Raw genomic sequence first — 14,654 nt, 5'->3', positions numbered from 1 at the left:
GGGCTTGTGGGCTCAGCACCAACTGAAACCCAATGAGGCATGACGCAGCAAGGACAATGAGACGGACAGTACCGCCGTGATCTGGAACAGATTGTACTTGAACTTTTATTATGTCTATTTTGTTTTATGCAGTGCTTTGAAACGTTATTTTATGAAGTACTATTAAAACATAACTATAAACACCGTTTGTCAGTTTCTGTTACAGAAAGATGACCTTATTAGTAGCACCCTCACATGAAACTACTAGGCTAGATTACCGTATAGCATGTATTATGTAAAACTTTTGAATAAGACAATGAAAACTAGCATTTTACTAACAGAAATATATTGAGAATTCTTTGAGCAGGTTTGGTCATATACTACGTCACATAGTAACTCCATTGTATTCTTTAAGGTTTCTTCAGTTCCACATGAATTCCATATTACTTAAATTTAGACATTATGGTGAAAATTCGATGCCATTGCTATATATAACTACATAACTTTTTTAATTATGTTCAGTTTTAATTAAGGTTTTCCATCAGAAGTCCTTTTATTCAACTATAATCCATCAACGAATATGTTGCAGTCTTGAATAAAACCAGGTTGAAACCAGTGGCACTTCAAAGGGTCCAGTACAGAAGTTTGTCAACATTGAAGCTGGTGTATGACACCAACTCATGTTTTGAAGCATTATTTAAATAAGACATCGCTGTTTGAATCATTTTTTTCTGACAGCATCTTTTTGTTACAATGGATCTATTTTGACAATGTCTAAAACTTAAAACAGAAGAACATAAAATATTAAAAGAACAAAATCTAATAGCAGGAGACTATTTGCAACGTAAATTGAATTTGACCTTAAAAAATTGATAAAAGACACGTACATGAGGACTGAATTAGAATTTCTGTCTCTTTGAGACAATATTTAAACTGGGTAATGTAATGGAGTTTTTCAATGTCCTCAAGACCTGATTTTCCCCATAAAACTGCAGGTCACAAAAGCCATAAAACATCTTTTGCGGTTCAGTGGCTCTCCTCTCTTCTCCACACAACAGCCATGTTCTTGTCAGTAAGGGCAACCAAATAACGAAGATCAGGATCCATGGCAACGCTGTTAATAGACGGCCCCTCTACTGGACCCTTTCCAGCTCTAACAGGTGATGGCCACCCCAGCACCTGAAAAAAAAAGACAAAATTTGATTAAACAAATAATAACCACTCCCCTATGGTCCACAAGAAGATTAAAAAAAGTTTCATCTATGTATACGAGAGATAACAGGATCGTTTTATTTTTGATACCTTAAGGAGGCGGCATTACCATGTTTTTCTGACTGGCAAAACATTGCTAAAATAAATGAACACTGCGTTCTTACTTTGATATCAAACAAATCTCCAATTCTTCTAATTGTAAAAATGCACATACGACATACAGGTCAAGACATTGTGTGATATTATATATCTGTAATCCAGTGATGAATAAACTACCTCGGTGACTGCAAAAGTTTTTCCACTCTTGAAATGTTCAATCATGTTGTCTGTGATATGGTATGTCCATAGACTACCCTTCTCGTCACCGCACACGACGTAACCGTATCCTACAAGAAAAACATCATGCATCAGTTCTGCCTTCAGATTCTATCACACCAGCAATTTATCACACTTCAAACATTCTTTCCAAATCGGAGCCCTGTCCAGACATTAATGAAGATGACCGATGATGTCATATACATGACATACCTGGGCAGGTGCCCAAAGACAGGTACGGGATATCGGTGCTGGACCACTGCAGCTCTGCCAGTACAACAGCTGTCACCTCTTTCTTTTTGCCGTTCCATGAGGCACGTGTAGCGCTCCAGCTCCACAGGTAGATTGAGCCCTGCATCTGACTCTTGGAAGCTAAAAGAAAGTGTTTAAGAAACTTCATTATATTTTTATGTTTTTCCTTTTTTGGAGCTTGTAGATTTTTTTAAATCCTCGTGTAGTGCTACACAGAAAAATATAACATAAGCATAAGAAACAACATGTGGATGAGTACACATACAGTAGCGACTAGAAAAGACAAGACAGCAGCACAAAAAAAAGCAAACAATACATAAAAACACTATTATTGTTAGGACTGTCAAATGATTAATCACATCTAGAATATAAGTTTATTTAATATATGTCATTGTACTATCAAATTAATTTTAAAATAAACATGCATGCACGGATATTTAGGAAATATATATATACATATTTATATTACCAATAATTTAAATTACACATTAATGTTTATGAATTTATAAATACGAAATTAATATGCACAGTACACAGACATATATTATGTAAACACAAACTTGGTTCAAGATTAATTGTTTGAAAGACCTACAACAAAAATGTAAGTAGAGTATAACAGTGTTTTTCTCATTGTTTACTTACCCACTATATCATCTGAGAGGAAGCTTAGCCCGTCAATAGTACGGTAGCTGTTCTTCTTGTCCTTTTTCTTGTAAATAGGAAACACAATCTCCATCTCCTCATTTCTAAAAAATAAAAACAATTGAAACGGTTTAAATACATCTTAACTAATGATGGCTTTCTCAGAACAAAAAGTGACAATTAGAAAATACAAACCTCTTCTGTATGTTTTTACTGAGCTGGATGTCAAAGCTAAATAGCCCTTCATCACAAGCTGAGAGGAGCTGTCTGTCTTGAGACCCAGGGACCAGGGAGAGGTGGAGAGGAGTGGAGGTCGTTTCCAGCACTAGCAGCTTACTGTAGGCAACACAATGGAAAACTTTAGTTGGATATCTAAATTAAGAGGAAAAACTTAAAAATAACTATACGATTTAACTGTTAACCTGATTTTGAAGTTGTAGTCACGATCCAACCCACCAATGTCCCACAAAATTATCTTATTTTCGTAAGACCCAGCTAAAATAGAAAGAAGTTGTTTTCATTATAATCCTTAATTCAAATCATAATCATTTTATCAGTTTTAGGGTTTTCACATTTTTTTTCACTCACTGAAGACAAATGTAGGATTGCAGGGACTGAAGCGCACAATAGAAATGGCCCGTCGACTGGCACGAAACTCTCCGAACGCCAAATTCACTCTGGGATGAATGAGCTTGACAAGGCCTCTCTTACCCCCAGCAGCCAGATATTACAGGGGCGAGCAGAAGCACCAGTCCGGGACATCAGTACTGTGGACCACGCTAATGAAAAGAACTCCTAAACAAAATTGGAAGTTAGAAATAAGAAAGGCATGTGAATGCAGGAGGATTATTTGGTTTTAACTTTTGAACAACAGGTTTATAGACTAAACACTCACCTCACCAGGAACCTTGTATTTCTTCAGCACATGTCCAGACTCGCAGTCAATGACACACAAAGTTTCCCCACCGCACGTGGCAACTGTCCGAGAGCCACCGCTAAAATCTGACATAAGTTTAAAAGGAACACATAAACTTAAAATACATAAATATTTGCAATGATTTCATCCAATTCTATGGTTTGGTTTTCTCACCGCTGCCGCAGTCCTGTGGGGGTTCGAATGCACAGGCCCAAAGCTGAGTGTCAAAATCTTCGGGACTGTCCTGTCGACTGTGACACTGCAGGACATGGATGGGCTGCAGACTCACCGGCTCCTACATCCACAGGGGAGAGAGACTCACATTAATGATGCGTTAATGACTCTGTGATGGGCAATCAATAATGAACTGACTATTAACAGAGTACACGCAACACCACGAATCCTCTGGCAATACATATGCAAATCAGACACAAAAAGCAGCACAATGTGTTTTTACCTGAGGAACTTTACCGATGGCCATTTTCTGAGGTGTGCCGGTTTCAGTTTTGGTCCGTTTGCCTTTTTGAGGTGTGGGCTTATCTTTAACAGTTTTACTTGGACTCTCACATTTAGCCAGTCTCAACATGGGAATGGAAATGGCTGGGCTCTTAGGTGCCTTTCTAGGGCTTTCAGTTTTGCTAGCGCCTTTCTGTGGAATACTTTCTAGGCGGCTTGATTTCCTGGGACTACCCTCTAGAGCTGCCTCGATGGTTGTTCTGGTCTGCTTTCTAGGGCTGGACAGTATAGTTTCAGTTTTCATTGGAGAACTCAGCAGTCGAGAGGGTTTTCTTGGGCTGGCCTCAACAGTGGAAGCATTCGACAGGCGACTTGACTTTCGAGGACTGGCAGTGATGTCAGTGTTTCTGGTTCTCTTCTGAGGACTTGTGGTACCATAAGCTGCAGTATCACACATCTGTTTTTCCACAGGACTCTAATTGGCACAAAAAGCATTTTCTTTTAGTAAAATATTAAGATTGTACCAATTCAAATCCAATATATTTTAAATTCAGGGGCCCAGTTCAATAAGGAGGTTCAACCAACACCAAGTTCAAATGTGAACTCCGAGTTAATTAAACTTACAACGAGATGCAAAACTTTGAGTTTTAGGTTTCAGAACAGCTGATTTAAGTTAAGCGCGTGCAACCACGACTACGGCAAGCCATGATCAACGGAGCTCTGATATTACGATTCACCATGGCAACGGTACCGAAGAAAAAAACCAACATGGTGGCAAAAAGCACTTGAGAGAGAGGCACACTGTCCACTCTGCATACAGTGGACTTACTAATGTGATGAAAATGACTTAAGTTTAAATAAATAGGTACCAATAAACAAACAAAATAATCAGTAAATGAAGGAATAAATGAATGAAACAAAAGAAATAATAAAAAAATATGATGTTCTCACTCCCCATCAGTGCTCTAGTGATGAGTGTAAAAAGCTATCGTGTATAGAACACTAGTTAGGGTGTCATACTATCGTGATAAAAGTCAGACTGATCACTAGTTCGAACCCTGCTCCAAGCAGATTTGGGAAGGAAATGACCAACGTCTAAATAATTGTTTATAGCCTTTATCGCTTCATTTATGTCTATATTTATTAATTTTTTACTACCATTTATGAGAAATTGTAAGGGAAAGAATATGATCTGATGTAATACACGGCCACGATGGCTGATGTTGTTGATGTAAGGATTGATGATATGCTTTGAAATATCTAATTCACTGTACAGAAAAGTGGTACAGTTTTAACAAAAGTTCACAGGGAAATGACAAAATTCGACTCAGGTCCTAATTTGCTTTGCCCAAATCAAAGTAAATCCCTATGAATTAATGCAGCCTCTTCACATACAGTGTCCTCTATAAAAGCTCCCGACCAGGTTCAAAGAGTAAGTTACTACGGTTACTGTCTAGTAGTACTGACTCGGAGTATAAATTACGTCTTTTAGAAACGGGCTTGAGTTACCCCACATTCTACAGTTTGACATACCTGACATTCTGAAATGGAAATCTCAGAGTTTCCCTCATTTCAGGGTTAATATAGTCACAAACCTTCCTCATAATCTTTCAAATCTGATGCATTTACCTCATACTCCTTGGTTGGAGTTGTGACACTGTGTTCCTCTTTACTGCACGTCAGTGACTGGAAGTAATCTTTTGCGATCATTTCAATCTAGAAAAGCAAAACAAATAAACGGTGAAGAGTTGAAAGAATAAGGGAGCAAAATGTTGATACATTAGTGAATGGTACACCCACCCTCCACTTTGTGTAATCACTCAAAGAACTGGGGCCGTATTTTATTTGGGTGCAGGCATCCTTAACAAAGCTCTTCTCAACAGTAGCCAGGCTTTTTTTCGTAACCGGATCGGGAAGACTAAAGCTTCGTTCCCAAACACCAATAACCTGATTGCCAAGCAAAACACAAAAGAGAGAAGAAATTTTAGTTAGACTTAGTTTTGAAGACCCATGAATTCATTGTACGAGAGAAAAATAATTAGTGAAAATTCTTCTTAGAGGAAAAGTAATTTTATTAAACAGATTTTTCTTTGAATTTTCATTTTCTTTTATCTGCAAGTGAATGATGAGTCATAAATAATTATTGTCTGTTTACTTGAAAGAGACTCTAGCATCTAGCATATAGAAGCTTACAAATACAAAGAGTTTATTGAGTTTTATAGATATAAATATTAGACCAAAAAATCTGACAGGAATCTTACAACGCTACTGTCTGAATGACAATCCGGTAAAAATAAAAAGAAGCAGAAAAGAAAACCTTCCTCACCCTCTTTGTGAGAATTTCAGTGCTGCCGTGGCGAATATGATGACCCGTAGAGCTGATATCCTTGCCATTGAACATCCTCAACTTAGGTAACAGGAAGATCACTTTGTGTTCATCATTGACCTAAAGAAACATTCACAAACACTAGCCTAAATATCATAAAAACTTGAATAGCAAGACAATACTGGTATATAGCACTGTGAGGTTTGAACTTCAGAGTTCTTACAGTGAGGTAGATGTTGTCCTCCAGTCTGAGTTCTTCCATGTTGCTCAGGCCTTCCAGTGACAATACATCCTCCATTTCGTTGTTTGAACAATCCAAGATCTTCAGGCAGGGCAGACACAGACCTTTGGGAAACTCCTGCAGCATGTTCCCAGACAGATCCAGCTGCTCCAGGCTGTGTAGTTTAGATAGCAGATTCACGGGCAGATCCTCCTTCTTAAGACCCATGAGTGAGAGACTATAGAGACCAAAGAATGCTTTTAAACAAAATAACCTAAGGATATGTTTATACTTTTTACATAAATTAAAGCGTAACACAACATAAAGTACAGAAACTGGAATGTCCAAGATGCATTAACTTACTTCAGTGTCTTTATCTGAGCCAGTTTGTTTGTCTTTGGAAGACCTTTTTCCAGCAGTATCTTCTCTGATATCTTCTCCATGCTTGCATACAGTGAAAATGTGAGTATCGTTGCCTTTCAGACCCTATAAAGGCGTGCTAGGGGATGTTGGAGACTTTGTTAAACTTCTATTGGGTATTTAGGTGTCAGACACATTGCGAGTATAATTGTTATGCAGTGACGTTGGACCGTAAGCAGTTCACACCCTAGGATGCTCTGATCACAGGATACAGAGAGCAAAAGCGACATTAAGGGACATAAACATAAAAATAAATCCTTCTTTAATGAAGCAAAATTAATAATGAGATGAACGTATTAACACCGCCTAACGTTACCTTGAATAAAAGTAAATATGCACGTATTAAATAGGTATTAAAGACGATCCAGTACCAACCAGCGTCATGCCTGCAAGGTTGCGTTTATTTTTTTACAATATTCGGAATCAAACAAATAAGTTTAAGACAGTTTACACACCTTCTGATGAACATAAACAGCCGGTGGTGATACGAAAGTTTAGAAGCAGTCATGTGGATCAAAACGTCATTATTTTCCCGGGAAAATACAAATGAACTTTGACCTGTGTTAAAGAACTTTCGTTATGGCGTCACCATTCCGCCATCTTGAGTGTGCCATACAAGCATGAACGTGCAGAAGACATTATTTTGACAGGAAAAACATTGATTTAAGACAAAACATTTTTTACAGACTTTTACCACAAGACACATAGTGTTGTTGACGGTTTCCCATACAGGCCTTTTTTTCCTAAACGCCTAAAATATCCTAAATTAGGTAAAGTCTAGTCCTGGATTAGGCCAATCCCTGTCTGGGAAACCGCCTCTTCACTTTTTAATAGAAAAGAGAAAAAAATGATGTAAAACTGATATCACCATTTCCGTTTAAAAAATAAAAATGTGAAATATTTCAAATAGCATACCAAAATACAGCATATTATGCAAACTTCTGTGTAGTGCACTATAAATCTGACAAGCAATTTAATTTCCACATTATTATTCATTTCCATAAAGAAATGACAAATAAATATTTCGTTAAAATAAATCTTTACGTAAATTTAGGTCAAATTACCTGTGAAGTCGACATCTCAAATTGTCAGTATTATCAGTGTCAAAAGCATACAGTTGTGAATCAGAGTTAGGCAAAGAGACAGTTTTCAACAGTTTTTTTATTTTTCTTATGTAATAAAATAAATCCATTTAACCAAATAAATGCAGCTTTAAAATGCAACTTTGTTGAAATGATCCTAAATTAAATAACATCTCTAGAGTACAATACAGAATAGTGTTTATTTAAATTAAGATTAAAAAACATTACTTTACAAATTGTGTAAAAGGAAACAGATTATACATTCGCTTATGTATGCATTGGCAGTTCATAGGGGTGTACCCTTGAATTTCAGTGCTATATCAAGCAACTCAGAGCCCAGCTTTTCCTGTTCTCCTCCGGGCAGAAACTCAGCAGAGAGCTCTCGGAAGGTGCTGCATACTCTACGACCATGAACGTCTTTTCTGCAGATGGCATGTTTCCACCGATGCCGAGCCTCTCCAAAGAGTACAACCAAAGACCTCCGAGGTAGATGAACAGCCACTCTCGACTCCCCTGTGTCCATGTCCTCCCATCCTTGATCTAAACTCATTGTAAGAACAGTATCGGACAACAGGTTGATAGTGACCAAGTGCTCTCCCCACAGCCAGCTGTCATCTAAATGTGGGTCAATAGCAGAGCCTCTGATTGGATCATAGTCTAAATTGCACTGTTCTACTGGTTTAAAGGAAGCTAAGAGAGGTGTCTGTCTCATCCTGTCCACCAGGCAACAGCTGACGGCAGGAAGGCCAGTGAAGTCCCCAGCACGGACCTTCTTCTTCTTGAAGTTCACCTTTGGCCCAAAATCCTTTGCATGAAAAAATACATAATTGTGACAATACAACCGAGTTGCACCACTGAAAGCAACAGTTCAAAATCAGAGATAGTACATTTTGTTTTTTTTGTCACAGTAATAAAATAACTAAAAGTGACACTATTAATATTTTCTTTTTATAAAGTTTGACCAATACCGGCTTGTTTACAGTAGGCTACCTGTTTCCGTCTGCCTGACTGAGATTGCCTCCATACGTTTTCGTCCATTGCAGCGACCAGCTCTCTCTCTTCATCTTCCGACACAAAGTTCTCCCACAAAAACACTCCATGGAACTGAAAGGACTGAACACCGTTCTCCTCCCGGACAGCTGACTGTGTTACGGGATCATAGACGAATTCGTAATGTATCTGTGAAATGGGGAAGGTCTAGTTTGAAACAATCGATCAACCTTAAGTTTCATGAGCAAAAAATCGTTTCGATTTTTGCAAATAAAATATCGACTCACCGGGTCATTGTTTTGTGGTAAATGTTTTTCAGACTTCTCTTCTTCACATCTTAGACATGTTCGTATGCCTTTACAACCGCAAACACGTATTATTTCTCCGGTAGCCATCAGGCTACAAATGTGCGTCATTTTATTGTGCCCCCGCAGAAACAAACTAATGCCAAACGGTTCCTACGCCAAATTAGTTCCTATTTTTAACGTTGAGATCCTGAGTTTAAAATCAACAAAAATGACTGCACACTAATAATAATAATAAAAAAACTATTTCTTTATTACAAAATCATATTACATCACATATGAAAAGACTTTTTATCATAATTTGATCAGTAAATTATGAAATATTTGAATATAAACGTATTCATTGTACCAGCAAAAGCTCCATGTTAATAACTTGATGCTGTCAGCATTTGAGCACTACTCAGCCAACCTCTTAATTTCTGAAGAAAATAAATAAATGAAAGGGGTCAGGAGACACTGCAATCCATTAAGAGAATTTAAGGGTGGAAATCCAGTCAATTGTGTATCAGTTGTCATCCAACAGTGTTGCTTTTCTTCATTCTATTCCCTCCTGCTTGTCTTTGATGGCAACCTAAAACCATAAAAGACACATCAGTTTTTGAAAGACAGTGCACACTAACAAGAATCCAGTTACAGTGTCACTAAAATGAATTATATTTTTATATACTCTATAGAAATTTAAATCTTTGATTGCTTGTGTAAAACCCATGTTCTGAGTTTCGTTTTATGCCAGGTGGTTAGTTACTAAACCAAAACCCCCTCATAGCCCTTGTTCAATGCAAATGTGGTCTATTGTTTTCACAAATGTATCATCCAACAGCAAAAACATCAGTTCATTGACTTCAAGTAAAATAGTAAAATCTATATATGTAATCTAATAATCTATATTATACATTAAAGCAGGGTTTCAATATTTTGGTCGTGGAGAAGCCCCAACACTGCACATTGTGATGGAAGTGATGTACCCTGAATCTTTCTTCCAGCAGGGAGAGCTCACTGATCAAGTCAGTGATGGCATTAGTGAAGGCTTCTTGAGGACTGTAGTCTGGTGTTGTCTGAACTCGGATCACAATCTTATGCTCCAGTGGGTGGGGAACTTTATATCCAGCAAACAGCACCTGAGGGTCTTTTAGCAGTTGTCTGATGGAGATATCATAGTGTTATACGGTTATACATGCTTCAAATATAAAGTAAGTTTGATCAAATGTGTACGATGGATTAAAGACTTACGACCGGATGATGTTCCCCAGCGTGTGGTCCTCCTTATTCAGTGTGAACAGACATGCATTGGGCACCTTGGTGTCCTTAACTATCGTGATCCTGTAAAGGTAATTTATCAAGAGTTTTGAGCAGTTGTATTGTCTTTAAATATTAATACGTAAAACCACTTTAAAGAATTTTATGATCGCAAAAACATAGACAGAACCATAGGTTCATAAAAACGGCTAAACATTACTACCAGTCGTTAGCCAACAAGCTAAACACTTTGCACACATCCTTTGTTTAAAGTGGACTTCAGTTTCATTGTAAAAGGCCATACGATTAACAATTTAATAGCAAATTACGGTATTTCACTTACTTTTTCTCTCCCTCAAATAACAAAAATGACTCGAATGCTGGTGGCGCGTTCATCTTGTTTGAAAACACGCAGCGCTAATGCGCTCACACTGTTCTACACATGCGCATTATGAGCGCAAACCCTGATGGGAACCGCTGGAGGGCGCCGTTAAGCAACAGACAAAATTCGTACAAACCCATAGGTTTACAGGGATAGTTCACCCCAAAATAAAAATTCTGTCATCATAACTCACTTTCGAGACAAATCTGTATAAATGTATTTGTTCTGATGAACACAGAGAAAGTTATTTGGAAGAATGCTTATAACCAAACAGATCATGGCTCCCATTGACTCCCATAGTAGGATTTTTTTTGTTCAATCATGGAAGACATTTTAAAGACTACTATGGTAGTCAAGGGGTGCAAAATCTGTCTGGTTACAGGCATTCTTCCAAATATCTTTTTCTGTATTTATCAGAACAAATACAGATTTGTAGAACAACTTGAAGGTGAATAAAGCATGACATAATTTCATTTTTTTGGGTGAATTATCCCTTTAAGTGTGTGTGTTTTGCAACATTGATTAATTAAATATATATAGAGTTTTTATTATTATTATTAATTCCAAACATCATTCTGTGCCCTTCTGAACAGGTTCTACTATATTTGCTGGACAACATCCACAAACAGAACCCATCACATTCACAGCAGCGACTAATTTAATTTCCATCTTTCGTATTAATTTTAACTCTTAAATACATTCGAATTTCTATATAAGTTTTTTCAACACAGCTGCCAATTCTGTTTTGCTTTTCCAATACTGAACAAGTCCCTGATATTCACCCAAAGTTGACAGGCATCTTATATTTTCCAGACTCTTTTCCTGACCTGACGATGACACTCAAGTGTTGTTTATGTATGTTGTTCTTACTCACCGTATTGGAGGTCAATGTGATTCATACATTTTACAACAAATTGCTGAGTGCTATTTTAAACCAGGATTTGGCAATTCAGACATTATCCTTTGAGGAAATGGGAAGTGAAACGAGTAATTGAAAGCTAGAGTCCTGTATCTTTGGAAGTAAGTGCAACATAATATTTTTAGATGTATTTGTGCTTCTTCATGACTGTTTCCATTTAAAAGTGATGAAGTGTCTATCTAGTTACAGTAATGTAACAAACACTGAAGCAATTTGTTTATCTATCTCTTAAAGTGAGGAAAATAAGTATTTGAACACTCTGCTATTTTGCATGTTCTCCCACTTAGAAATCATGGAGGGGTCTGAAATTGTCATCGTAGGTGCGTGTCCACTTGAGAGACATAATAAAAAAAAAAATCCAGAAATCACAATGTATGATTTTTTTAAACTATTTATTTGTATGATACAGCTGCAAATAAGTATTTGAACACCTGAGAAAATCAATGTTAATATTTGGTACAGTAGCCTTTGTTTGCAATTACAGAGGTCAAACATTTCCTGTAGTTTTTCACCAGGTTTGCACACACTGCAGGAGGGATTTTGGCCCACTCCTCCACACAGATCTTCTCTAGATAACTCAGGTTTCTAGCCTGTCGCTGAGAAACACAGAGTTTGAGCTCCCTCCAAAGATTCTCTATTGGGTTTAGGTCTGGAGACCGGCTAGGACACGCCAGAACCTTGATATGCTTCTTACAGAGCCACTCCTTGGTTATCCTGGCTGTGTGCTTCGGGTCATTGTCATGTTGGAAGACCCAGCCTCGACCCATCTTCAATGCTCTCCTTAATACAGTGCAGTCGCCCTGTCCCATGTGCAGAAAAATCACCCCCAAAGCATGATGCTACCAGCCCCATGCTTCACAGTAGGGATGGTGTTCTTGGGATGGTACTCATCATTCTTCTTCCTCCAAACACGTTTAGTGGAATTATGACCAAAAAGTTCTATTGTGGTCTCATCTGACCACATGACATTCACCCATGACTCTTCTGGATCATCCAAATGGTCATTGGCAAACTTAAGACGGGCCTGGACATGTGCTGGTTTAAGCAGGGGAACCTTCCGTGCCATGCATGATTTCAAACCACGACGTCTTAGTGTATTACCAACAGTAACCTTGGAAACGGTGGTCCCAGCTCTTTATAGGTCATTGACCAGCTCCTCCCGTGTAGTTCTGGGCTGATTTCTCACCTTTCTTAGGATCATTGAGACCCCACGAGGTGAGATCTCCCAGTCCGAGGGAGATTGAGAGTCATGTTCAGCTTCTTCCATTTTCTAATGATTGCTCCAACAGTGGACCTTTTGTCACCAAGCTGCTTGGCAATTTCCCCGTAGCCCTTTCCAGCCTTGTGGAGGTGTACAATTTTGTCTCTAGTGTCTTTGAACAGCACTTTGGTCTTGGCCATGTTAGTAGTTGGATTCGTACTGATTGTATAGGGTGGACAGGTGTCTTTATGCAGCTAACGACCTCAAACAGATGCATCTAATTTAAGATAATAAATGGAGTGGAGGTGGACATTTTAAAGGCAGACTAACAGGTCTTTGAGGGTCAGAATTCTAGCTGATAGACAGGTGTTCAAATACTTATTTGCAGCTGTATCATACAAATAAATAGTTAAAAAGTCATACATTGTGATTTCTGTTTTTTTTTTAGATTATGTCTCTCACAGTGGACATGCACCTACGATGACAATTTCAGACCCCTCCATGATTTCTAAGTGGGAGAACATGCAAAATAGCAGAGTGTTCAAATACTTATTTTCCTCACTTTATATATAATTGACCTGATTTTAAAGTCAAAAGGTAATGAAAGCTATTCCCTGTCCACATCATATCAAAGGATTGACATATGGAAAAGGAGGTTATGGTTTTACAAGAATCCAGTTTAACAGAGGCAATTCAGTTCAAAGTCCAGTTTAATTTAGTGTAGTCTAATCTGTATATTTTTCTTTAATCTTTTCTTCTTTCATGACAATGTAAATGAACAAATTGGTGTCAATAAATTATTACTTCCTAAAAAGTTCTTGCTTACTTTATTGTAATCAACACATATAAGGAATTTACTAAATATTTCCCCCAAAAACATTATGTAGCTATGTGGGTGTGTGAAAATATCTAGAAGTGTGTGGGAGAAAATGGCCTCATGACTTTTACAGGATTCCTCACTCCTTCCACATCTGCATGACTTAGGTAATGACTCAAATGTGGCAATAGGTCTTTCCAAATTTGTGTGGAAACCTAGAAAATTGCCTATCCCTAAATGTATTAAAACAGACAAAAGATATACATATTTTTCGTGTTACAGTGTTTTGTTTCGTAGTAAAGCATTTGTGCCCAAATGTCGCAATAAATGCGACCTGCTGAACAGACATTTTTATGGTTAAAGACATCTATAGTGTAATACATCTGTTTTTAAATGTTATATAATCAACAGTGTGTAACAAAGTATTTCTTGAGTCATGTCTGTTTCCTATAAGCAGAAAATATATTACACATATTTAATATATTATATTATTAGATATGATGGCAATAGCAGCGATAAATAGGAGGAACTTACCAAACATGGCATTAACCACTTGAACAAATTTGCTTTCTCAATGTTTCCTTCTCTTTTTCAGTAAACATGTGCCGCAGAAAACTACACAGAAGTAAACATGAGGAACCTCACTGTAAGAAAGTCTGCATAACCGTAATGCCATCCATCTTTTAACAATGACATTTGTCATGAATGTAAAATTACGGCAGTTAACAATGACAGTATCGCCTATAGATTATGGGAATGGAGTTACTAAATCGCTCCAATGTGTGTGATTGTTTGCCCTGTGAATGACCGGCCATCTCTCCAGGGGTTTCTAATGGCTCCAGCCTGGCAGAGGCCAAACGGGTTTAATACTGTATTTACAGTTTTGTAAACTTATATCATCATAAAGACATAGAAAGTTCACAAGGACTTTATGTCGTGATTGAAAAGTTATTCAATTAAATTACACAAATCTGACATAGACGA

At 37.6% G+C, this 14,654-nt stretch overlaps 3 protein-coding genes across 4 annotated transcripts; all 3 read right to left on the bottom strand.

Moving 5' to 3' along the window:
- Positions 1-371: 371 nt before the first annotated feature.
- lrwd1 (leucine-rich repeats and WD repeat domain containing 1) lies at positions 372-7,354 on the bottom strand. Its single transcript, XM_056746174.1, is given in 17 exon segments — positions 372-1,158; positions 1,468-1,577; positions 1,720-1,878; positions 2,401-2,504; positions 2,596-2,736; positions 2,823-2,895; positions 2,989-3,126; positions 3,129-3,195; positions 3,296-3,402; positions 3,491-3,611; positions 3,774-4,247; positions 5,402-5,488; positions 5,573-5,719; positions 6,099-6,218; positions 6,322-6,556; positions 6,682-6,817; positions 7,194-7,354. Coding segments are annotated over 16 exon segments (2,316 nt in total). The 5' UTR covers positions 6,762-6,817; positions 7,194-7,354; the 3' UTR covers positions 372-1,005.
- A 527-nt stretch (positions 7,355-7,881) lies between these two features.
- Positions 7,882-9,250, bottom strand: alkbh4 (alkB homolog 4, lysine demthylase). Of its 2 annotated transcripts, none has more exons than XM_056746143.1 (3): positions 9,098-9,250; positions 8,811-8,999; positions 7,882-8,625 (listed from the first exon to the last, which is right to left on the bottom strand). In XM_056746143.1, exons 1-3 carry the CDS (start codon positions 9,224-9,226, stop codon positions 8,107-8,109), a joined length of 837 nt encoding a protein of 278 aa, XP_056602121.1. In that variant the 5' UTR covers positions 9,227-9,250; the 3' UTR covers positions 7,882-8,106. The 2 variants fall into 2 exon arrangements, with proteins under 2 accessions (XP_056602121.1, XP_056602120.1); XM_056746142.1 differs by having other exon boundaries at positions 8,811-9,017; positions 9,098-9,235.
- Positions 9,251-9,344: 94 nt separating this feature from the next.
- polr2j (RNA polymerase II subunit J) lies at positions 9,345-10,812 on the bottom strand. The gene is made up of 4 exons (XM_056746144.1): positions 10,695-10,812; positions 10,346-10,435; positions 10,081-10,255; positions 9,345-9,686 (listed from the first exon to the last, which is right to left on the bottom strand). The coding sequence occupies exons 1-4, from the start codon at positions 10,745-10,747 to the stop codon at positions 9,651-9,653; spliced, it is 354 nt and encodes a 117-aa protein (XP_056602122.1). The 5' UTR covers positions 10,748-10,812; the 3' UTR covers positions 9,345-9,650.
- Positions 10,813-14,654: the final 3,842 nt, after the last annotated feature.

This window comes from Triplophysa dalaica, chromosome 4 (assembly GCF_015846415.1).
Source record: "Triplophysa dalaica isolate WHDGS20190420 chromosome 4, ASM1584641v1, whole genome shotgun sequence".
Classification (NCBI taxonomy): Eukaryota; Metazoa; Chordata; class Actinopteri; order Cypriniformes; family Nemacheilidae; genus Triplophysa; species Triplophysa dalaica.
Note: the sequence above shows the minus strand (reverse complement) of the source record. Positions and strands in the feature narration are given on the sequence as shown.